The sequence below is a fragment of the Bacillus rossius genome, chromosome 3, assembly GCF_032445375.1.
Source record: "Bacillus rossius redtenbacheri isolate Brsri chromosome 3, Brsri_v3, whole genome shotgun sequence".
NCBI classification, from domain to species: domain Eukaryota; kingdom Metazoa; phylum Arthropoda; class Insecta; order Phasmatodea; family Bacillidae; genus Bacillus; species Bacillus rossius.
In genome coordinates, this window is record NC_086332.1 from 111400667 (window position 1) to 111424835 (window position 24169).

The 24169-nt window shown below is 38.7% G+C and overlaps 1 protein-coding gene across 1 annotated transcript; it reads left to right on the forward strand.

Annotated features, from left to right (window-relative positions):
• Window positions 1-794: 794 nt before the first annotated feature.
• On the forward strand, window positions 795-23295 carry LOC134531130 (protein HIRA). The gene is made up of 2 exons (XM_063366712.1): window positions 795-875; window positions 19204-23295. The coding sequence occupies exon 2, from the start codon at window positions 19211-19213 to the stop codon at window positions 21980-21982; it is 2772 nt and encodes a 923-aa protein (XP_063222782.1). The 5' UTR covers window positions 795-875; window positions 19204-19210; the 3' UTR covers window positions 21983-23295.
• Window positions 23296-24169: the final 874 nt, after the last annotated feature.

Genomic DNA, 24169 nt, shown 5'->3' on the forward strand with positions numbered 1-24169 from the left:
ACTATACAATATATACACACTGTAACAAATGGCAATAACGATTGGTGCCATCTAGGTTTGGTTGTGGTACCAATCGTCACCTAGACCACTATGCTTGTGTAGAGAAGTCTGTGGGATATTGCTTGCTTTGGAGAGGCGGCCATGTTTGTATCAAAATTGTTACTCTGGTTTGCATATCGGCCGAGGCCATATTGGTGGACATGACAATTCGTTTCCCCCCTTCCCCTTCTTAGGCCTCGGCTGGGTAATGACATATGTAAATTTTGTTTCACTTGCCTGGGGTCAGCATGCTGGGCTTCAGTCCCAGGGCTGGCCCCTCTTTGCAGGCCACTGCACTGGACTGTTCTCTATCTGATGACTTGGGGTTCTCTGTGGGTTTGGCTGTCTTGGACAGATCTGTTTTTTTGTCTCCATGGCTGCAGGCGAATCCTGTTCTGGAAAATCCATGTTCCTCGGTATTGAAAGGACTCTTTATCCCGGTTGCATCTTGACTTTATGGAGGTGCCACTTAGCGACTGTCTCCATGACTGCATGGTCGATTTCCCCCAGGACAATTCGAACAGGGACTTAGGGACCGCAGGCCGAGGGACGTCAATACAATACGTATAAAAAAATGCAAATTTTTTATTTTAATTATTAAGTAGCCTTGCATTTTGCCTTTAGGACCTCGTAGTTGGATTTTGGCTGAAATATTTTTTTTTTATGTTTGGGTAAATGTTTTTGTAACGTGAAAACTGTCATGGCCACCATGTATGTTGGTAACTGTTGATGTTGCTGTCCAAATCGATATTTTTGACTCCGGTCTTCATTTCCAGTTGTAAACATGTAAACTGTAAACATCTGCATGACTGAGCGGGGGAGTAAAGTGTGTAGTGGTAAAGGAAATTTATTATTTATTATATACATGTTCTACTAATTGTATCTCAAAAGTATATATTTAATCTTATTTGTGTAATTTATTCAAGTTAATACGTGATGCAATGAAATTTTTAAGTACCGATTAATCCCATTTTCCTATCTTTAAATCGTTTCTCTTTTGCAGGTTTTAAAAAGAGTTTTATTTGTGTTGAAAATGGGCAAGAATATACTAATTGTAAGAATCATAACTTTGCTTTGTGTAGTACCTACGTGTTATTAGTTTTATATGGGGTAGATACAATTTAACCCCATGATAAGATTTTTCCTGTGAAACATGTTGGAAATAGGGTTAATATGTAGTGTAGCGGTATTTGCGAAAAAAAAAAAGTCAAAAATCCGATAATACTTTTATCATATGCTCTTTCACTTCCTCTTTTCATTAAACCCGGCGGAGATAAGAAATTCCATATACTTTAGGAGATATCGCCGTTTTTATTTTGCAATACAAGACCTGTGCTATCATTCGACCGAAGCAATTTTTTTATTTGGCCGTGTGTTCGTGAATGCCTAATTAATTAAAATGGTCGATTAGGTCAGGTCAGTTACTTTATAAATACTTTCAAACTGAGCATAGAATAAAAATAATATAAATTTATTTTAATGGTTGTTTAGTTTTAAAGTATTTATAATGTAACTGACCTGACCTAACAAACCGGGACAAATAATGAACAGTAGGAACTTAAGTAATTTTTTTTTTACGTATTACTTGCGCAACAATATCCAAATAACAAATAAAACATTAAAATCTGAAACATTGAAAACTCACCTAAGTTAGAGGTGGGTTCTTACAGCAATTTTCGGTATCTGTTCCAACCTGTTACTGATACAGTAATGTACTAGTTACAAGTAGCTGATACTTCTGTATCAGCTAGAGCAGTTGCGGTCCCAGGAAGCAACAAGGTATCAGCATTCTCGTTACAGGTTACACATCCTTCGTGCCGTCATCAAGGTATCGGTGTTCTCTTTCCACGCCTTTCGTAATCTGCAGCCCCCCCCCCCCCCTTTTCTCGTCATACTTCATTCCCCCCTTTTTCCGACATTAAAGGACTATTTCTCACTCTCTACCAACCTCCCCTCCCTGTTCTTACTTCTCTCCAACAGTAAAAAAAAAAAAGCTCCGCGTACGCAGACCGTGTGACCATAAGGAGAATCTGTTACATTATTTATCACGCCCGGTAATTCTCTACCTCTGTTACGCTCATGCCCGCCTAATACAGCCAGTATCAATCAGTTCAACATTCACTGCAGTTCGTCCTGGCCGTGTATTACCACGTACATTGTTGCGGGCTGTCATGCTTTGTAGTTAGTATCTTTATAGTGAAATAAGGAATGGATAAGTGCAGGAAAAAGACTTCATTTGTGTGGAATTTTTTCACAGAAAATAATGAGTTTGCTAAATGTAATTTGTGTAAACAAAAACTGAGTTATAAATATTCATAGAATAATCTGAAGAAACATTTGAAACGTAAACAATCAACTGTACAGTTACCTGATCAGAATCAAGATAGTTTGACATCACAGTCACTGTCCAGAAGTAGGAGCGATGATTTAGACATAGCAAATACGACACCGTACCTCAGCTAAAAAAAATTCGGCCAGACATAGGAATTCCTTCTACAAGCAGTTCGACGGTTCCCAAACAAGCTGTGTTGGAAAGAACCAATGTGCATGACTGTAAAGTAAGTGATTTTGTTGTAAGAAAACTTTCTGTTTCTGCTAAGAAGAAAATTGATGACCAACTGTTAAATTTATTTACTGTAGATTTTCAACCATTCTCAGTTGTTGAGGACAAAGGGTTTCGAGGATTTGTTTATGCACTAAATCCGTCGTATACATTGCTAAGTAGGAAAACTATAACAAACACATTGTTACCAGCTGCTTATGAAACTGTGTACAATAGCATTCAAGAAATATTAACAACCACTAAAAATTAGTTCTGTCACACTAACAACAGATTGTTGGACTTCGAAAAAAGAAAGTCCATATGTTGATTACATCTGTTATTAGGGTCAACTGAGAATTTATTTGCATTTTCATAGCTGTTAGGTGCACAGATATAAATATTATATCTTTTACTAATGTACTTTTTAATATTAAAATTTCATTAGTTTTATTATTGAACGAGACGGTGTTTTAGCTTTGCTCCCTAGATCGTAGATCCACATATCTATCACCTAAGGCCTCTTTCACACGGAGAGCCGTGCGGCTCGCACTCGCGAGCGGGAGCGAGGCGCGCGAGACTGAAATGCAGAGAGTGCAACTGGAGCTTCCACACGGGGAGCGCGGGCCTTCAGGGCGCGCGAGCGAGGGCCGGCAAGGCTCGCGCATCGCGAGCCGTGCGCTGTGGACGGGGGTTGCGCTTCATCCTCAAAATGCAACGGGAGGAGTGGTGGCATTCACACGAAGGGCGACAATAGCTCTCGCTCCTCAGTCTCTCGCTTTCAAGATGGATGTTGATGTCGAGTTCTTAATTAATTCAGTGCGTATCCGGCCCACCCTTTGGGATAAAAGTACCGAGTTATACAAGGACCGGAATGAAGTGGCTAGAATTTGGAGGGAAGTGTGTGAAGAAATCAACGGAGAATTTGAAACATTGTCCGGGCCTGAGAAAAAGAAATACGGTAAGTTGAAAGGAAAACACATATTAAGTGAAATTGTATTTACGTATTTATGTAATTATATTTTAATATACACATATTTATAAAATAAACTTTGAGTCTGAATGCACGGCAGTGCACCAGCCAAGTAAAATAAGTACTCAAATATGAAGCTACATCAAATTTGTGTTTCTTTTTATTTAATGTACTGTTTGTTTCTGTTTACATTTTACATATCTTGTCACTGGGCAGGTACCTACAAATAAAATAAAAAAATGAAAAATAATAAAAACGCGGAGCTGCAAAGTACCACAGAAATTATTTCTGACATTGTTGCATTACAGAGTTAAATTGAATTAATCTACAATGTTACAGCAACAACAAGTAACACAAAACAATAACAGAAGACATTTTTGACATTGTTGCATTACAGAATTAAATTGCATTCATCTGCCATGGTACAGCACCAACAGGTGACATGAAATAATTGCAGAACGCATTTCTGACATTGTTAGGGGACAAAGTTCCTCTTACTCCTTGTTGCTGTTGTTGTACATCCTCCAGTCCTGTAATTGTCATAGTGTCTTCGAATGCAAAACCATATCTGTCACGAACAAAATTATGGAGTACAATACAACATTTGATAATGTCTACAGCGAAATCTGGCTGCACATTGATTGCCCGATGAAGGATTTGCCATTTGTTTGATAAGATTCCAAATCCGCATTTTGCAAAACGTCTTGCCCTACTGAAACGGTAGTTGAATACTCTCTTTTCAACTGAAAGATGTCGTCCTCAAAAGGGTCTCAACACGTTTCTGTGCAACCCGAAAGCTTCATCAGCGATGAAAACATGAGGTAGTTGAAGTCCCATTGCACCAGGAAGACATTTCTCGGTCGGAAGTTCAAGAGTTCCGTTTTCGATTGAACTCCAAAGTCTCGAACGTTGAAAAAGCGAAGAGTCGTCATCCTTCCCGTAGCTGCCTATATCCACGTACACAAAGCGGTACTCAGAATCCACTATGGCCATGAGGAACACAGAAAAATATTCCTTGTAATTGTAGTACATGGATCCACTTTTGAAAGGAAATTCCCATCAACAGCGCCAAGACAATGTGGGAAGTTAGCTTTTGTTTCAAAACCTGCTGCAATGCTTTCCCACTGTTCTTTTGTCAGGACTGGGAGCACTTCCGCTTTCATTTTTGACCAAATGGCTTCGCAAACGCTTCTCAAACGCTTCTCACAATCATGGATGCAGTTGATATTCCGATTCTGAACATGTAATGTAGCTCGGTGAATGTACAACCACTTGCAAGGTACCTGAAAAGATGGTAATAGTACAAGATAATTTATCAGTTGATTGGTAAAAAACTATATTAACACAATAAGGACGAAAATTGGCCATACGGTTATGCAAAATACGAATTCCCTTTTTATCAATTGCAGTTACTATCGAGTTACTTGTTTGACATCATTTTTATTATTTAATTCTGTAAATATAATAAACTTAAACAATTTACATGAAAATAAACAACAAAATTGTGAAAATACTCGTGTTAATTCTTAGATGTTTCAAGACTCCTACCCTTATAGTGATAATAAGCGCATTTATATTACGTAGTTCATTACTGTATTACAAGGTAGTATCATTAATGCTATGTTGTCACATAAATTATTTCTTTTTTGTTGCAGAAAAGGACGACTAAATGGAAAACTATCAGAGATGGATACAGAAAAGCACTCGACAGAGCAAAAAATGCAAGGAAATCAGGAGCCCCCGCTTCAAAAATCAAGAAGTATGTTTACCACGACCAAATGGATTTCTTAAGGAAAGTTTTTGAACGGAGGGTGACTGAAGGATTCTCTTGCGAGTGACAACAGTGACCCAGAAAGTTGCCTAGGAAGTGTAGAAGGTGAAGTTGAGGATCAACTAAAGTTTACCGTAGGTGCGGGTCCCTCGAATCCAGAAAGCCTTACCACCCAACAAAGGGAGGTTCTTTCAACAAACAAGAAGGGACGAAAAGAAACACCCAGAAGCCACCCTGACGAATTTGAGCAGAAAATGCTGCATTTATTCGAAACCCCAGACAGACACATTTGTTTCATGCAAGGACTTGTGCCATCACTGGAAACCTTCACTGATGATGTGGTTTAAATAAAATGTGTATTTTTTTTTCTTTTTTTTTTTTAGACAGTGCAATTTACTTACCTTAATGTTGCAGCCAGCCTCAGTTCTGGCTGAATGTAGTTCCTCATGTTAGTATTTTCGAGCTGGATACTATTCTTGATCTTCCCAAGGAACTCATCCAATGAGGCCAATGACATTCGAAAGTAGTTGTAAAATTTGTTGCCATCTCGTCGAAGTTCTTGATAAAGCGTGGAAAAAACACCTGTCTCATCGTGCCTTTGATTAATAGGATGTACCCAATACGTTTTGGTACATCGGCGTTTTTGTCGTCGAAGACGTCGCCTACGGTAAAGAAGATACATGGCCACGGCACGTGTACGATCCATTCCAATGCTTACTTGCGACTACGCAATGGCTAGCGCCCTAGCCAAAAAGGCTCCCCATGTGAAAGAGTGGAAGGTAGGAGCAGAAAAAGCTCCTGCTCGCGAGTGCGAGCCGCACGGCTCTCCTTGTGAAAGAGCCCTAAGGATGATGGATCTAGTGTCCTTGTTCTTGTATCGCTATTAGCATACTAACTAGAGTCTTCAGTCTTCGCAAGAAGCACGCACTGCGCACTGAGCGTACTTTGATGTGGGACAATAAACAAAACGACTCTTAACAATTTCGCCCTGCGCCTCTCCTTCAACGCCTTCCCCTGCGCTTCCTCCCCAACATTCTTTCCCTTCTTTATCCCTTATTCGTCGTGCCGCTCCCTCCCCTTTTTACAAGCTCCGCCCAAGTGACCGTCATCTGCGATCGGGTTCTGCGCACATTGGCCGTGGTGTTGCTGAAGGCGAATGCTAAACTGATACTAAAGTACTTGATACTTGAATAGTGTACTTGTTTGCAGTACCTGATACAGGCGTATATCAGTTACAAAGTAGCCGGTTGATACTCTGCAACCCACCTCTAACCTAAGTTAGAGGCGGGTAAACAATGGTGAACACCGCAAGAAAAAAAATTTCATACTCGTAAACAAGAAACAATGGTGCACGCCGCATGATGAATGCACAGGTATTGTGATGAAAATTAAAAAATTCGATATCTCCTAAAGTGTTTGGAATTTCTTATCTCCGCCGGGTTAAATGAAAAGAGGAAGTTAAAGAGCATAGAATAAAAGTATTTTCGGAATTTTTAAATTTTTTTTAACAAATATCGCCCAACTATGAAAATTAAAAAATTTGATATCTCCTAAAGTATTTGGAATTTCTTATCTCCACCTGGTTTAATGAAAAGAGGAAGTTAAAGAGCATATAATAAAAGTATTTTCGGATTTTTAACATTTTTTTTCCGCAAATACAGCTACTCTACATATTTACCGAAATAGTATGTGATCATTAAAAAATGAGCGTTTTTATAAATATTTCAGTCTGTTTAGGTAATTTTCAAGTTTTGTTGCTTTTCCTTTAAAAAAAATTAAAGTCTAGAAATGTTGATTTATAACAATACAGACGTTCCTTTATTTTCCGTGAAATCATGTTAAAATTCCTACAGGTTTTTGAGAAATTACAGTTTTTAGTTTACATTAGGTATCTTATGCAGTGATGGGCCATACCCATGTTGTCCTCCATGTTTTATTAGCATAACTTAGACTGCTTTACACTAAAGATTTTGCTTTATTGGTTGTTCTTGCTCTAGTGACGTCAATTTGTGTCTCTTATTCATAATGTATCTGAGACAGTTTTCAACGAGAGCGTGATTATCGGACTTAGTGGCTTTTTAGAACCGAAAGAAGAAAAATTCTAAGTCATGGTTTTCACACACAAAAAGTCTCTAAATGTACTCCAAGGAGATGGTTTTGTAATTCCTACTGTATTGTAAAAAAATTGAAATTATGTCTTACATTACAATACCTGTGCTTTTACGCTGCCATCACCATTCATTTTTTACCCGCGATAAATAGGAATATATGTTTTCCATATACTAGAGATGCTCCTAAATTAATCCTGAAAGGAAGGTTTCTTATTTCCTACTCGTTTGTGAAAAAATAACAGTTTACAACCTACATTACAATACCTATGTATTCACGCAATCGCCTACATTCATTGTTAAACTGCGTTTTTTTTTTTTTTTACATGTTTTGGAAAAATTTAGGTAAGTAGGTGGTGGTGTAATAATGAAATTCATTTAAATAATGAGTGTACAGTAAGTCCTTGGTTTACGTCGGGGTTACGTTCCTGAAAACCGCGACGTAAATAGAAACGACGCAAAATGAGCCATGTTTCATGCCACCGGCCGGCCATGGCCCAAGGTCGGTCGGAAGGGGTAGGAGAAAATGCTGTGTCATTGCGGGAAGTAGATAACACTTCTACGTGCGAGATACGTGGGTGGCCGAGCGGGCGGGCTGGTAGTATTGCATCACCGCGCGGAGAGCAGCGGAGAGCAGGAAGCGTCCCTCATGATGTATGATAAGATAAGGCGGTGAACGTGTAGCTTACGCTACATAGCATAAATTAACTACCGAAGGAAACAAAGAATTATAAACGAATTATATACGGTGTTTTGGTTAAAATAAAGATTTACGGTCATTGTAAACGACGTTATTGTGAATCAGCGACAACTTAAATTGAAACATGAGTACTCAAACATTAGCGACGTTAATCCGAAACGACGTAAATCGGTATGACGTAAATAGAGGACTTAATGTATTGCAATTGTAAGGAATTTTTAAGGCTTATATTTCATATTTATTGTTTTATTAGAATAAGTACATAATTTTACTATGAAATATTTGTTTTGTTACATTGCATTTAAAGTACATACTATTTTCAGTCACGTTGTAACAAACGAGTCTAATGGGAGCCAAAAATTTGAACTGACTTGTTAACATCATTAATTTTCTGTGAGGAATACTTCCCATGCACTGAAGTAGCTGACACATTGAATTTTGCAGTCTTTCCAGGGAATTCTTTGATTACAGCCGTAGTATATTCTGTGTTTGATATGGCTGATGTTTCATAAATCCAACTTTATCCCTGGATCCTGAAGGCTTGATCCTGATGGCATGATCCTGTAGGCTTGATCCTGTTGTACATGATGCTTGCTGTTTTAGTTCAGTACATCAGAAGATTCTGCACATAAAAGAAATTGCGAAAAAAGAAAGAATTATGATTGTTGAACAGGGTTCCCACGCTCCTTGAAAGTCCTTGAAAAGTGCTTGAAATGGTTTGAAGTAATCAAGGGCCCTTAAAAGTGCTTGAAAAAACATTTAGGTGCTTAAAAGTGCTTGATAAAATTTACACTGTTTGTAAGAGTTATAATTACGTTGTATTTATTTAGAACAAGTTAAAAGTGGGGCACAGCAATTTAATTTTACGATATTTATGGTATGTTCAAATAAATTTTACATAGATTAATGCCCCGTTTTTCGACGGCATACAATAACATATCTTCAATGTACTATTTTTATCAGCAGTAATGGTGTCATCAATGTTTTTGTTCTGATGAAAGTTCGGTATAATGTTAAACTCAGCCAGTTTGCAATGTTACTGTTCCTCCGATAAGCTTTTATCTTTCTGTTTGTAAGTAATAGACAGAGAAAAAAAAACAATTCTGCACGTGTTCAAAAAATACGTACTAAAATTATTTCATAATATTTGGGTCCTTGAAATTTTTGAAAAAGTCCTTGAATTTGCTTGAAAAGTGCTTGAATTTTTTTAGATAAAAGGAGTGGGAACCATGTTGAAAAAAAATCATTTTTATTCAACTTACAATCATAATTCAATATTATATGACAATATTCTTTTTGTTTATTGAATTAAAACAAGTATCATGTACCACCAGATCAAGCCAACAGGATCATGCCATCAGGATTTGGTGGCGGCAACTGTACTTTACAGGTACTGTAAAGTAAGCTTTAAACCATTATTTTTCACGCACCAGTAGGAATTAAGAAACCATTATTTCAGGGTAAATTTAGGGACCTCTCTATTACTTGAATAACATATTTTCCATTTTTATTTACTTTTCGTTCCACAAAGCAGTAACGTCCGATGCTGGTATAGTAATGTAAGCTATACACTATTATTTTTCACAAACTAGAAGAAATTAAGAAACCATTCCTTCAGCATAAATTTATGGACGTGTGTAGTGTGTGAAAACCATGTGTTTGGAATTTTTTTTCTGTTCTGAAAAGCTGCTACTTTTGATAATTAGCAACGAGAAATTGGCATAATAGTTATCGCTGCCCTACTGATTTCTCGGTAAAAGTTTTCTTTAAATGTCCACATTCCCCACACGCATAACATTCCTTGGCTCTACAGGATACTAATACATTTTGGCGGACATTTTCTTCACCCATTTCATACTCGCCCCGAGTGTAACAGATATCTATTTCCGCGGCCCATTTAATTATCGCCTTCAGCAATCTAGGTTTTTCAATAAACGTGCTTTCACGTCTTAACTCTGGCCGCATGTTTTCTGCGCACAAAGAAATAAAATCATCGCTCTCTACCACTATTCCCATTGTTTTGGACTGATAAAAAATATCCATAACGTAAGTTACCATGCTTTCATCTGCCCGCTGAAAACGGTAAATTTTCTCCCACTGTAATTTTCGTTTCACTCGTCACGGACATAAGCTCTCCCACAGTTTCTCCTTACATTTTTCCCAAGTTAATTTTTCCTCAACACAACTACTTACTATATTACGTGTCACGCCTTGACATTATTGATCACGCAACGTAATTCTACATCCGTCGCAAAAAGTTTTAACTCCATTATATGATCTATTTTGAGGCAAAATTTTATTAATTCCTGGGGTTGTCCGTTATGCAAACTGGGAATACTACCACAACTGTCATACATGATCTTACTTTCCAAATCTGCGATCATATTACGTCTTCCCAACACTATGGTGCCTACTCCAAACTGTGCACCAGCCTCGCTTAAATCTTTTTTCAGGTATTTAGTATTTAGACAACTTGCGTCGTAATTCCACTGCATCCTTGTCTTGAAAGGTAAATTCAAATCCACTTGCAGGCCGTCCTTACTAAGTTGATATATCCAGCTAACAGCCATGATAGCACACAAGTTAATCACTAGCCTTAACCCCATTTGACTGCTCTTGTTGAGCAGAGTGGCGCAGGTAAATTGTAACCGCCCTGTTGCTATACTCCAGCAACACAGCGGTCAACAATCTGTCCTCACACTCTTGCCCCAAGGAGGATCAAACTTCACGCGGGTGGCACAATCCCACCGCGCGCGACAGTACATATAGTTCCCCTTTTCAATCCGCAAGTGTGAGATGCTTTCAAACCAAACAATGTAAGAGCAGGATTCAAATTCTTTAATTCTCTCATGGCTGTTACTGAGTAGCATGATTCAAACTAACTCCTAAGAACATTAAACTATACGTAACTCTATATTTACATGTACATTTAATTCACTTGATATATTAAATGAAAGGTCCTCGTGTCTCTCTATAGTCCGTCCCACTCTTAGATGGCAGTACACGCCTTATGGCGCACGTTGTTGCCAAATCTCTAACACATTATGAATTTCAGGTGATGTGTGTCTTTGTAATTCGGATCGAACAAGAAGCATTTTAAGAAATCATATCGTAATTTATAATATTTTATACTATTACACATATAAATTTGTAATAATGCTACTTTTATGTAAATTTCAAATAAAAACTACCTATTGTAGACAAAAATTTCTTATAGTTTTCTTTTATGTTCTAAAAATCCCATACATATATCACATTTTCATGGGCCCGATAAATGCTGTATTTTTGAACAAGTTATGTCCAAAATAGTAAATAAAATACGGTAATGGAAATTCTCGGTCGAGTAAGTTATGGGAAAAATCCGAACAATTGAGTCAAAATGGGGAAGATTTTTTGAAAAACAGAAAAATCGCAACAACTCCCATAATATGAATAATATTGCATCCGTTTTAACGTATGATAACTCGGAGTACGTAATGCCAAAAAATGTTTACTAAATAAATTTTTGATACGACCAGCCATAACTGCATGGGTACGAAAAAAATTTTCATCGGACAAAAAAAAACGTAACTGCCTTAGTAGACACCTTATAAAATCTGTTGAAATTGTTTGTAAATATCATAATTATTTTCCAAAACTTTGTCTAAAACAATGTTTGATAAGATGCTTGGTGTTGAGAAGGATAGAAAAATAATTCAAAATTTTGTACCATGATCGCTATTAAATTACTTCGTATTTATTTAATACATTTTACATATTATGAAGATTCAATTAAAATATTTTTGTAGCAACCATTACTGCAAGGGGAAGAAAAAAATACGGGTTTTAAAAATCCCTTTTTTTTTCTAATGTAAAGAAATATAATCATGAAAATCTTCCTGCGCCTTTAGCCTGTGCTGATAAGGAATTTTTTTTAACTTTAACGTACAACAAGAATCTGTTCACACACATTTCATTCATAGGAATTTATATGATAAATGTAATGTTAACTTGATTAAGAAATTAATAACATCACATACCTTTTAATCACTATCGCTACCGCTGACCAATGTTTATACCTCTTCCATAAGAGTAGCACAGAGCTGATCAGAAGAATGGGGTTGGGGCGATGGAGATGACTGGGATGAATTGGACGAGGCTAAACTTATCAAAAATCTTTCCTCTTCATCTTGAAGTTCGTCAGCTCTTCACAGCTCTTCTTCCATGTTTTTCACAGCTTGTACATAATTTTTCCAATTTTTTTTTTTATACGTGGTCATAACCCTTTGTTATTAAGGACTCCATATCATGTGCCTTGAAAGTTGTGTTATGCAGTCTTATGAACGATTTTACTTGGGCCCATACCATTTCAATAGGGTTTAGCTCGCAATGATACGCGGGGCAAGCGAAGTACAGTTTGACCTACGCATTTGGCTATTTTTTCAAGTTTGTATTTCTTGTACCCTTGCCTTTCTTGTCCTACTATGTGTAGAAATTCCCGCTTAACTGGCATCATAAGGAATGCTTTTCTTCGTGAGCCACTGTCTTATATCCTCCACACGCCAACATTGCACGGGAATCGGTTCACACATCCTGCTATGGTATGACACATTATCCAAAACAATAACAGATCCCTCAGATCCCTGGAGTGTGTGGCAAAAGTTGTTCGGCAAACCACTTTTCATACCCATCTGCAGTCATTTCATCATGAGTGTCAGCTATGTTCTTTTTGCACAAGAAAGTAAGGGCAGCATTTTGAACAAAACCGTCCTCATTACCTGCATGCACTAATGCAAAACGTGCACCTAGTCCTGTAGGAGGTTTTAAGGCCTGAACTTGTGCCCCTTGTGTAGATAAAGAAACTTTATCCATGGTTATGAAAATACTGGAAGCTGCATCAAGAGGGCGAAACAGTAACTACTGTTTACTCAGAGGACACAAGGGGGCAACCAAAAATATTAGTTAGTTCTCACAAAGGGAACTAGGAAGGAGAATCGTATTTGAAGTGAAAAAAAAAATATGTTTGCTTAAAATTTACCCTTTTTATTGTTAATTAAAATCTGCATTATATTATTTTGATGTTCTTTGAAATTACATAATTCCCATTATTGGAATCAATAATTAATTATTTTAAAGGGGGCCCGGGCCATTTGAAGTCATTAATTACAATTTTATGATACATTTCATAAATGAGACTATGAAAATAACCATAATAGTTTTAACATTAATAAATTTAATAGTTATAAATAAAAACATTAATTGTTCTGATTGGTGCTGGAGTACATATTCAAAATGTTGCATAGTGGACTGTTCACTGGCGGAGCATATATAGGAGGTTCTGGGCTTCAATCTCCGAAGGATTGGCGTAAATTTGGCAGACTAAGTCTTGAAAGGAAACTTCACTCGAGTCTTGAAACATTTCTTGACTCAAGTCTTGAACCCCACTGGAACCAAAAGGGAATCCAGTGGTCAAGAATAGTAAACTAATTAAGTTAGGGCAAAAGGATAATGGGGAGGCAACAATTGTCAAACAGGACTTTGACTTTTCCACTTACCGATCTGGGGTTGAAGTGAAGTGAAGTGAAGTTAAGTGAAGTCACTCCCTGAAGGGAGGCGGCGCGGGTAGTCGCGGTGAACCGTCGCGAAACATTATGCAAAATTACTACTTGGCTAGACTAATGGCAAATAGCTAACCAGAAGAATAAAAAAATAAACGTTAGGGAACACTCCCGAACTTGAGAGATCACATCTCTTAACTAGGTTGCGGCGGCTGAATATGTTAAAGGCGCGGCCGATGAAGCTCCGGCACGAGATGCTATCGTGGTGACCGCCGAAGGAAGAATCTCTCGCTCTTCCAGGTGACATGAAGTTAAGTTCGAGCGAGAGGCCCGGAGTCTTAGGGAGTGGGAGAAATGGCCTCTGATTGGCTAGAATAAGCCCGGCGGAGTACTTGCTCCGCCCTCCAAAAAATTATATGAAGAGGGCTCATTAACTAACTTAAAGGGGCCTCAGAGGTGCAAAGCAGAGCGCTCTGTTGGGGACAACAGGAACTGACTCTGTGTTGGTACGCAAGAGTCCCGCGGGGGGGAACTAGCGAAAGCTTGTACCCTATGGAGCCCACTGGTGCGAGCTCTGTCGGGGAGGAAAGGAACTTAGATTGAGTACAGTCGCGGCCACCAGAGCGCTCGCTCCGACGCCTAAGAGAAGGTAATTTAGTTTGCCGTGCCGCCGGGAGATGGCGCAAGCTGTCCGTTCGCCGGCCTGGGGTCTGTTATAGAGACCGGGAGGTAGTTTATTATCCAGATGGAAGGATCTGGAATGGATAGAGGGGAGAAGAGAAGGGGGGTGGGTAGTGCTGCGTAGTGGGAAAGGCTGCCTACAGGACTCCCGAGGCGTGTCGGGACCGACTGTAACCTGTGCCGGCGAACCTGACCAAAGTTGCTTCGGCCAACTGTAGCTTGAGCTACGGGTGTGCCTAAGAGGGCTGACGGAAGCTAAGGTAGCGTGTGGCAGGACGTGCACAGAGCACTGAAGGGGTGCGAAATTTCACTTGCGTACGTGTCGAGAAGCGGGGAGACATGAGACGATGCTTAATCAGGACTTGAGTGGTGTGGGAGCCCGTGGATGAAACGGCCGGAGACAAAATTAAGTAGGAGAGTACAATACTGGGATAAAATTTTGATAGGCTGTAACAGGCTACAAAAAAAATACTTAAAATATTTATTTAAATTATGCTAAGCCTAAAGATGAGCCAGGAGAATATGACAATTTATGGCTCAAACTAAGGCCTTCAATGGCTGCCTGCCGAGCGCTCTTCACTGTTGTATCTTTCCATGCCTTTACACATAGGACAACTTTGTAATTTTGTTAATTAAATAAGTAAAGGGTAATTTCTTAATTTATATCTTGTGGAGAAAATGGCAAACTGAATAATTTGACTGTATTAGACGGGAAATCTTACTGTGCGGGAACATCTTAAACAAATTTTACTGTAGTTTTTTTTTTTTAATACAAGGTACACCAACGCAAATACATTGACATAAAAAATGTATTCTCAATTACATAATAATAATAATAATAATAATAATAATAATATTGCCAAAGTGAAACTGATCAAAATTTAAATAATGTTAGAGAAAAAAGAGAATGAAGTTGATGATGGTAATAAACAAAATGGGAGGCCTGAGGAATTTTCTGCTTTTTTAATTTTGGACTTTATATTCTTAATGTCACCTGCAAACCAAAAATCACCAGAATGACTATAATAGCCTCCACCACTCTGTTTCCTTGATTCGTGAGTTAAGTTGGTTGGGTCAGGCCATAATAAAGAGGGACATAGTTGAATATTTTAATATTTAATATTATATCAGGGAAAATATTAAAAACTCGTGTAGCAGGCTTTAAAATTATTATAGAAAACTTATATTAAGAGCTTAACCAAAAGGTTAGTATGATAGGTATGATCAAAGTTAAAAAATCAAAAATTTTATGTCACAACAGTTTTTTAGAATTTATTTAATTCCTATTTACTTTTAGTCAAATATTTCACCGTAGGCCTATATTGCTTTGTATGAGTAAACTAGAAAAAAAACTTGTATGCATAGATAAATGTTACACGATTTTGTGACTCCCCCAAAAATTAAAATATCCTTCCGTGACAATTTTAAGGCATTATTAAAAAAAAAACGCCAATAATTATCAATGTATGAAATTGTAAGCTCACATTTTCCTAAGTGCAATTCAATTTTACCTAACTAACCATTAACATATTTTCTGACGTTTGTATTGAAAATTTAAAAAACATTTTACAAACTGTCACGGAAGGACATTTTTTGTCACAGAAGGAAAAGTTCAACCAAATTTCCCAACATAACGTGTTTCCTGTTCCCTCCAATTTTTTTCACATGATATTTTCCCTCCATTTTCATTACTGAAGGTGAAGGCAGAATATGTGGTCTCAGAAGAAAATTTTTATAAAGCAAATTTGTTAAATGTGGTAAGTATATTTCACTCTCTTTTCAAAATTTAAAGATTATACTATTGATGTAAAAAAAACAAACAAATTAGTTCACCATAAGCATCCACAATCTTGTAATTTCATATATTTTAAAAATAAGGTTAGGTTATGTGCTTGCAAATCTGTCTTATAATGTACAGTTCTAAATTCTTTAAACAATGGAGTATTGGCATCAAATTAATTTTCTATATCTTTCCAGGTGACGTTTTATGTTTGTAGGTAAACAATGGGAAAGACAGGAGCTCAACAGATGCGGGAATGCAGAGAGAGGCAGAAGATACTTCCAGGAAAAGAAGAAGAAATGATGGGGAAAAAATTGTGAAAGGAAAAAATTAAAAAGAGAATAGCTAATAAAAAATGGAGGTATTTTCAAATTAAGAAAATATGAACGAGAAAGGAAAGGGTTGCACGAAAGAAAATAAAAAAAACAAAACTGCACAGATACACTGCTTTCTCCAAGTGCCCTAGGTAAAACGGCTGGTAGAGTGAAAAAGGCGTTACCTCATTCTCCAAGGAAAAGTGTTGAGGTTCTTGGAAAACTTGTTAAGACTTTATCACCAACCAAATTGGGTAAATTTTTGAATGTAGCAAGACTTAGCAATTATAAAAAAAAAGGAGTTCAAAGGAAACGAAGAAGTGATGCCCTTACAGATGAATGTGTGAGAACAGTAAAATACTTTTTTTTAAGGGATGATATAAGCTGGCAATGTGCAGGTCAGAAAGACTTTGTTACTGTCCAGACTGCAAATGGCAAAATGTGGTGTCAGAAACGTCTATTGCTTGTAAACTTAAGTGAAGCATTCAGTATTTTCAAAAAAGAATCCAGTCATGTTTTATTAGGGTACTCCAAATTCAAATCGTTAGGCCCTGAACATGTAGTCCCTATGTCTCTTACAGATCAGGATGTGTGTGTGTGTAGTTATCATGGAAATGCTGAACTACCTATAGGATCATTGAAGAAGTACCTTCATGAATTCCCTAATTCTGTAAGCAATGTGCTTTCACAAACATTATGTGACACAAATAACGTTAATTGTGTAGACAGAGAATGCAATCATTGTGGAACTTCAAATTTAGACAATTATTTCGATGACACTGAGTTCAATGGAAATATCTCCTATTACAAGTGGAGAACAGAAAATGGCAGAGTTGTAAAGCAAGAAATACATGGAGACATTGAAGCAATAAAATGTGAGCTTTACACACAGTTACAGTATCTTTCCAGGCACAGTTATAATGCTAAAAGACAACATAGTGAACTGCGATCTTTAAAAGAAACACTTCCGGCAAATGAAATCATTATTTTGGAAGACTTTGCAGAAAATTATTTAATCAAGCATCAGTCTGAAATCACGCAAACCTACTGGAGTTCACCCAGTGTTACAATTTTCACTGCAGTACCTAGTATACTACAAATTGGAAGGTCACTTACAACATATTTTCTATGCAATAGTATCAGATTCATTAAACCATAATAAAGGCAGAGTTCATGCTTTCAATGAAGCCATTTTCAATGATTTAAAGACAAGGCTCATATTTCATTTTGATTTTGTTCACTATTTTTCTGATGGTGCAGCGAGCCAATTCAAAAGCAGATATAAAGTATATGTGATCTTCTTTTCCATGAAGAAGACTTTGGCTTTTCAGCTGACCATAGTTACTTTGAAACATCCCATGGAAAAGGACCCCATGATGGTTTGGCGGAGAAGTAAAGAGGGTGATATTAATATCTGAGCTACAAAAAAAAGTTGTAGTTAATGCAGCTCAAGATTTTGCTAATGCTGCTGCCAAATTAGTAAAATCCTGAAACCAAGATACAAGATATTGCATGCAAGCTACAGCATCTTTGGGAAATTTGTCTCCCAGTGTTTGGACTCCATAAGTTTCACTACATGGTACCAGCTGAAAATGGCAGCAGCGCTTTGTTGCTAATAAATTCTGTGTTTTATGGACAGGAGAGTAACGGTGTATGTTGTGAAATTATCAAGAATGTTAACACTATGCTACCAGGAAACTATGATAACCTTTCAGAGACATCATCGCAAGAAAGTATTAGTTTGGAAGTAGAAAGCTCTAAACTAAGTGAAGGAAAATTTGTGCTATGCAGAGTAATTTCTGAGAAGAATTCCGTGTTTCGTTACGTGTGTGTAATTCAAGTAGTATTGTCTCCAAGTGATTTTTGAGTAATGGGATTGAAGGCAACAGACCACAAAGGAATTTATTTTAAGGCTAATGAAAGTGATATATTTACAGTTTCAAGAAGTGATGTATTGTTTTTACTCCCTGATCCACTAATGGAGTGTCGAATTGGTAGCGATAGAGTCATCTACAAGTTTAACTCTCCTGTTGATGTAAATGAAGCTTAATTTTCTTCTAACACACATATATTTGTTCAAATGTTACATAATATTTCCAATTTATATAAGCCCATGAATTTTTAAACACATTGGGACAAAATTTCTTTCCGTGATGTCCTTCCGTGACCATACGCAAAGGGTTATTTAAACTCTGATAGTTAAATAAATAAAACTATAAAAATTTATTTTTGTATGTAAAATGATGTACATACCTGAAATATAATGTATAGAGAGCCTTGTTAAATTAGTGTTCTATTCAGAGGTGATAAATGCAATATAACATTGACTAGAGAACAGTGTGTCTTTTTTGTGTCCTTCCGTGACATTGCACGTTATAATTTTTATAAATTAATCCTAAATACATTAAGAAGAAAACATTATGTCAAACCATACCTATCAACTCACATTTTCTAGCAAAATATTTTCCTAGATAATATTTAGAATACTCCAGAAATTATTAAGATTTAATTGTAAAAATGTCGTTCTTCCGTGACAAAAAAATACTGTGGTGATACTTCCCGGTTACTAAATAAAACACTTCAAGGGGGATCAAAATCATGAAGCAAAAATACAGTTAACAATGAGGTGTTCTCATATTCCTGATGGTTTTGACCAACATTACTATGTATCTCTCCTACTTACTGAATCAAATATGCAATTTATACTGTGTGAATATTGTGTGTTCATTAGTTTGATTTTAAATTAAAATGTGTTTTTCAGAGTCAGAATGAAGATACTGAAACCTAACTGGGTGAGCCATGATGGCCTCCCCATATATTCAGTGGACATCCACCCTGACGGCTCGAGGTTTGCCACGGGCGGACAAGGCGAGGACTCCGGAAGAGTTGTGATATGGAACATGGCGCCAGTGATAAGCAGAGAGAACGAGAAGAACGAAAACATACCCAAAATGTTGTGTCAGATGGACAACCACTTAGCGTGCGTCAACTGTGTTCGTTGGAGTGCGTCTGGTAAGTTCCTGGCCTCGGCTGGAGATGATAGACTCGTCATGATATGGAAGATCACGTACCACCAGGCGGGCAGCAACGTGGTGTTTGGCAGCTCTGGGGGGAAGGGGAACGTCGAGACGTGGCGGTGTAGCTCCACGCTGAGTGGCCACACGGGAGATGTGTTGGACCTGGCGTGGTCTCCTCAGGACACGTGGCTCGCATCCTGCTCCGTGGATAACAACGTCATCATTTGGAATGCACAAAAGATGCCGGAAATAGTGGCTATTTTGAAGGGACACACAGGTTTGGTGAAGGGTGTAGTTTGGGACCCCGTCGGTAAGTATATCGCCTCACAGTCCGACGATAAGACCCTGCGTATATGGAGGACGGCGGACTGGAAGCAAGATGCGGTGATTCAAGAACCTTTTGAAGAATGTGGAGGTACGACGTACGTCCTCAGGTTGAATTGGTCTCCGGACGGACTGTATCTCGTATCAGCTCACGCGATGAATGGCGGCGGACCGACAGCATTGATAATAGAAAGAGAAGGATGGCAACAAGACAAGGACTTTGTAGGACATCGTAAGGCAGTCACGTGTGTGAGGTTTAACTCTAACATTTTGCAAAAATCATTCGTGTCATCGAGCAAACCGCAGCTCTACTGCTGCTGTGCTATTGGGTCGCGGGACCGATCAGTCTCCGTGTGGCTCACAGCTCTGAAGAGGCCTCGAGTTGTCATTCGTGACTTATTCACCAACTCCGTGTTGGATCTTTCCTGGAGCACGTCAGGCTTGCAGCTGATGGCCTGTTCCTGGGATGGAACTGTTGCTTACGTGGAATTCACAACTGAAGAGCTTGGCAAGTGCCTTAGTTTGGAAGAGAAAAATGCCATACATGAACGCATGTACGGCAAGAGCCTGGCAACGTCGGCATGTCAGTCTAGCATCGTGGAGAACCCTGAACTGCTAGGTTTTGGCTCCAAAGGGGATTCAGGAATTTCAGCACCTGTGACAAACCACGTTGACAGCGAGGAAAAGCCGGTTGTACCTCAGAGCCCAATGAAAGGTCCTATAAATAAACAAATAGAAACTAGGACTTCTGATGGTAAACGAAGGATAACACCCATGTTCATTCCTCCCGTCCCTTCGGGTGACGTTCCGGTTCCCTTCAGTTCAACCGGATCCCATCCCACATTCAGTAGTTCTTCCGAGCCAAAGAGTCGTATATTTATAGAGAAACGTGATGACATAGTTACGCCAAATGTGAGTCAAAGCCCCAATAAAGTGACACGCCCTTATCAAAATCATGAAATGAAATCCATTTTGCAGGAACTGCCAGTGGAAAGTATTCAAAAGTCGCTCAGCAACAGCTCTACTACTAAACCAGCTAACAATAATTTTCAGAAGAACGGCAATGAAGAAGACTGTAGATTTCCTTTCTCGAAACAAATTTGTATTCCAGTTGGTTCAGAAAATGTGCAGGTGAACATCACCCAGAACATTTGCGCGGCCAAAGAACCGGTAAAGTTATCGTTATCGCGAGCCAGCCTGGGACAACAGATGGTGATAGATATTCTTGGCAGCGGGCAGCAGGTGCAAGTGACGAATGCGGCGTACACGTGCAAGTACGGACGACTGACGACGGTGCGGCTGCTGAAGAAGAGCAGCGAGGAGGTGGTGTGGACCGTGATGCTGGGAGCGCGGGCGGTGGCGGCCGCGGCCAACAGGCAAGCCGTGGTGGTGGCGTGCGAAGACAACTGCCTGCACGTGCTGCACACAGCCACAGGGGGCCGCATGCAGCCCACCCTCGTGCTGGCGTCTAGCCCGAGCAGGCTGGTGCTCAGCAAACAACACGTCGGCGTGCTGACGAGCTGCGGCCGGCTGAGCGTGTGGGACGTGCTGCGAGGCCGTGTCGTTCTCTCCGCCCTGTCCATCCTGCCCCTCCTGCACGGCGACGCGGACACCGTGGCCAAGCTGTGGCTCACGGACGAGGGCACGCCCCTGCTCGCGCTGGCTTCGGGCCGGGCCTTCCTCTTCTCACCCGACCTGAGCTCGTGGCTGCTGGTGGGCGACAAGCGCGACCCCGTGCAGTGCCTCTCCTACCACTCGTCATTCACCCGGCCCGTGCAGGAGGAGCAGTGGCCCCTGGCCAGCCTGCAGGGTCACGCCCAGACGCCCTCCCCCGCCACGCTGTCCTCCGCACGCCTCTTCAGCGGCCCCGCGCCCTCTCTGTGCACGCTCACGCACCTGGAGCACCAGCTGGCTACCTGCCGGGCCCTCCACTCGGAGAGCGAGTACCAGTTCTGGTTCCTGACGCTGGTCAGGTTCCTGGTGCACGAGGGCTTGCAGCACAAGCTGAGGAGCATCTGCGACGACCTGCTGGGGCCCCCGCACCCCTCGCCCACCTGGCACGCCAGCCTCATGGGCCGCGAGAAGCACGCCCTGCTGCGCGAGGTGCTGGACTGCATGAGGAACAACCTCTCCCTGCAGAGACTCTACACCGAGTACAATGACCAGTTGCTGCTCAAGAAACACTTCGGCACTGAGTAGTGAGGTGACCATGTGACGGAACACCACCAGAAGAAGCCATCTGTATAGTGCACACTTCCATAAACTGGTGATATAAAACGTTTTTGAAGCAGTAGTTTTCAGTTCACCTGGTACCTTTGTGTGATTGCTGTTCTGCATTATTACTGCCAGTAGGAAATGTATGGCACGTGCGGAGTGAGTTGATAAACATGTATGCTTTTACCTAATGGAGAGGGTGGTTGCTAAAGGCGAGATAGTGAACATTATTATCTACAAAAATTTCCAGGTGAAAATGTAGTGCATTATTGAATGTTTCCAAAAATCACTTGATATGGTCTGCTGCATGAGGCAGCATTGTTACGAGCTGAAATGGTGCAGCTGCTGGCATCTCGAACAACTCACATGACTAGTGTTTGGACAGTCAGCACCTCCTTGTAGCACTTAATAACAAACAACCTGTGATATTCTGGTGGCATCAGAGTGCAAAAAAAAAACTCCAAAAAACCATAAAATTTTGTACCTTTCTTCTTTTTTTGGCAATTTTAACTTTGAAGGACTAATTTTTATTATAACTATGTTGTACATTTTCAAAGTAGTCTAAATTTGCTTCAATTTGAGCCCAGAAATGGAGACCCAATACTTTTCAGAATACTTAAATTCATAAATTTTTTTGAACTCTGAAATTGTTAGCAAATTTTTTTTTTGTTTTGTGAGAATTTCAATCCTTAGGCCTATTTTTTTCAGGAAATGCCCCCTCCCCCTCCCATATTCCAATGGATGCTGAAGAGGTTTGAGGGGACCTACAGATAAACCACCTACATTTTCATATTTCTCATTAACCTCAGGGTTGGCTGGTTTAAACCATGGTTTTTAAATAGAATATGTTAATAAATTTTAATGAAAGATCTACTTCAACAACAATAGTTTGCTCATTAATGTTTCTTGTAATTTACAGGAACAAATAATTATATACTAATCAAGAACTTATAATTAAATTATCTGGATAATTTGTAAATGCTTCTCTAAAATTAAATTAATTAGTAAATTGAAGTCAAAAGTTAAAAAAAACAAAACAACAGAGGGAATAAATAAATTTATTATTTAAAAGAAAATTCCTTTTGTGTGGGAAATCTCTGACTTTACTGCAAATCCCTGTTCTGTAGGTAAGTCCCAGTCAGGTGTACAGATTTTCTGGACTTCAGTTCTTTGATGTTATAACTTTTCTGGTTCAACACGAACGGCAGAAAGAAAGATGATGTATGACTTTCATTTGAACATACCAAGAACCAAAATAAATAATGTAATAAAAAAAACCTGGTTCAAACAAATAAAAATAGAAGATTGTTTGGTTTTTTTTTCCAATACCCTGATTAACCCTGTTCTTTGTGTTGCATTATCAAAGCCTTGTCTGAACGTTTCATGACCCTTCTATCCATGTCAAAATTCTGAAAATAATATACATCAGTTAGTATTGTTTTGCCTCCTTTCACTTATTATATGGGGATCTAATGAAAGAAAATGAGGGTTATGAATTATTATTTTAATTTTAAAAAGTTATTAAAAATTAAAAATATTCTTTGTTGTAATTTGGTTATGGCCAGATTTACAAAAAACCTAACTGCCCTTAACTGTCAACACAGTATGTTTCAATTTATCGAACACAGTATAATAACAATTTAACAGTATTAAAATATATATATATATATATATATATATATATATATATATATATATATATATATATTAAACTTTCTGTAACTTCCAAAAATAATAATAATTATACAAAAAGTAATGTTTTTGAAAATAATTTATTAGACAAAAAATAATATTTTTGAAAATAATTTATCAGACAAAAAATAATAATATTGAAAAAAGAAGAAGAAAAAGAATATAATGTTGATTAGAAAATCAATTACCTAAAATAAATTAAAACATTTGAAAAAATCAAATAATTATCTATGTTTTATTTCTGGAATTGAATTTACATTTTGCCCTCTTGGAAGGGCATTGTCAGTTTCTCCACGGGAAACACCTGTAGAAGTGTTATTGATGTCTTCTATGAGATCCATCCACGATACATCCTCCAGCATCTCGATGGGTGTAAGAATCTACCGACCCCACGGCAATTAGTCCTGTCTTCCTGCAGCTGCGTCTCTAGCCGTCATCTTGGTGCTGAGGCCTTGTGGTGGATATCAACCCCCAGTTTAG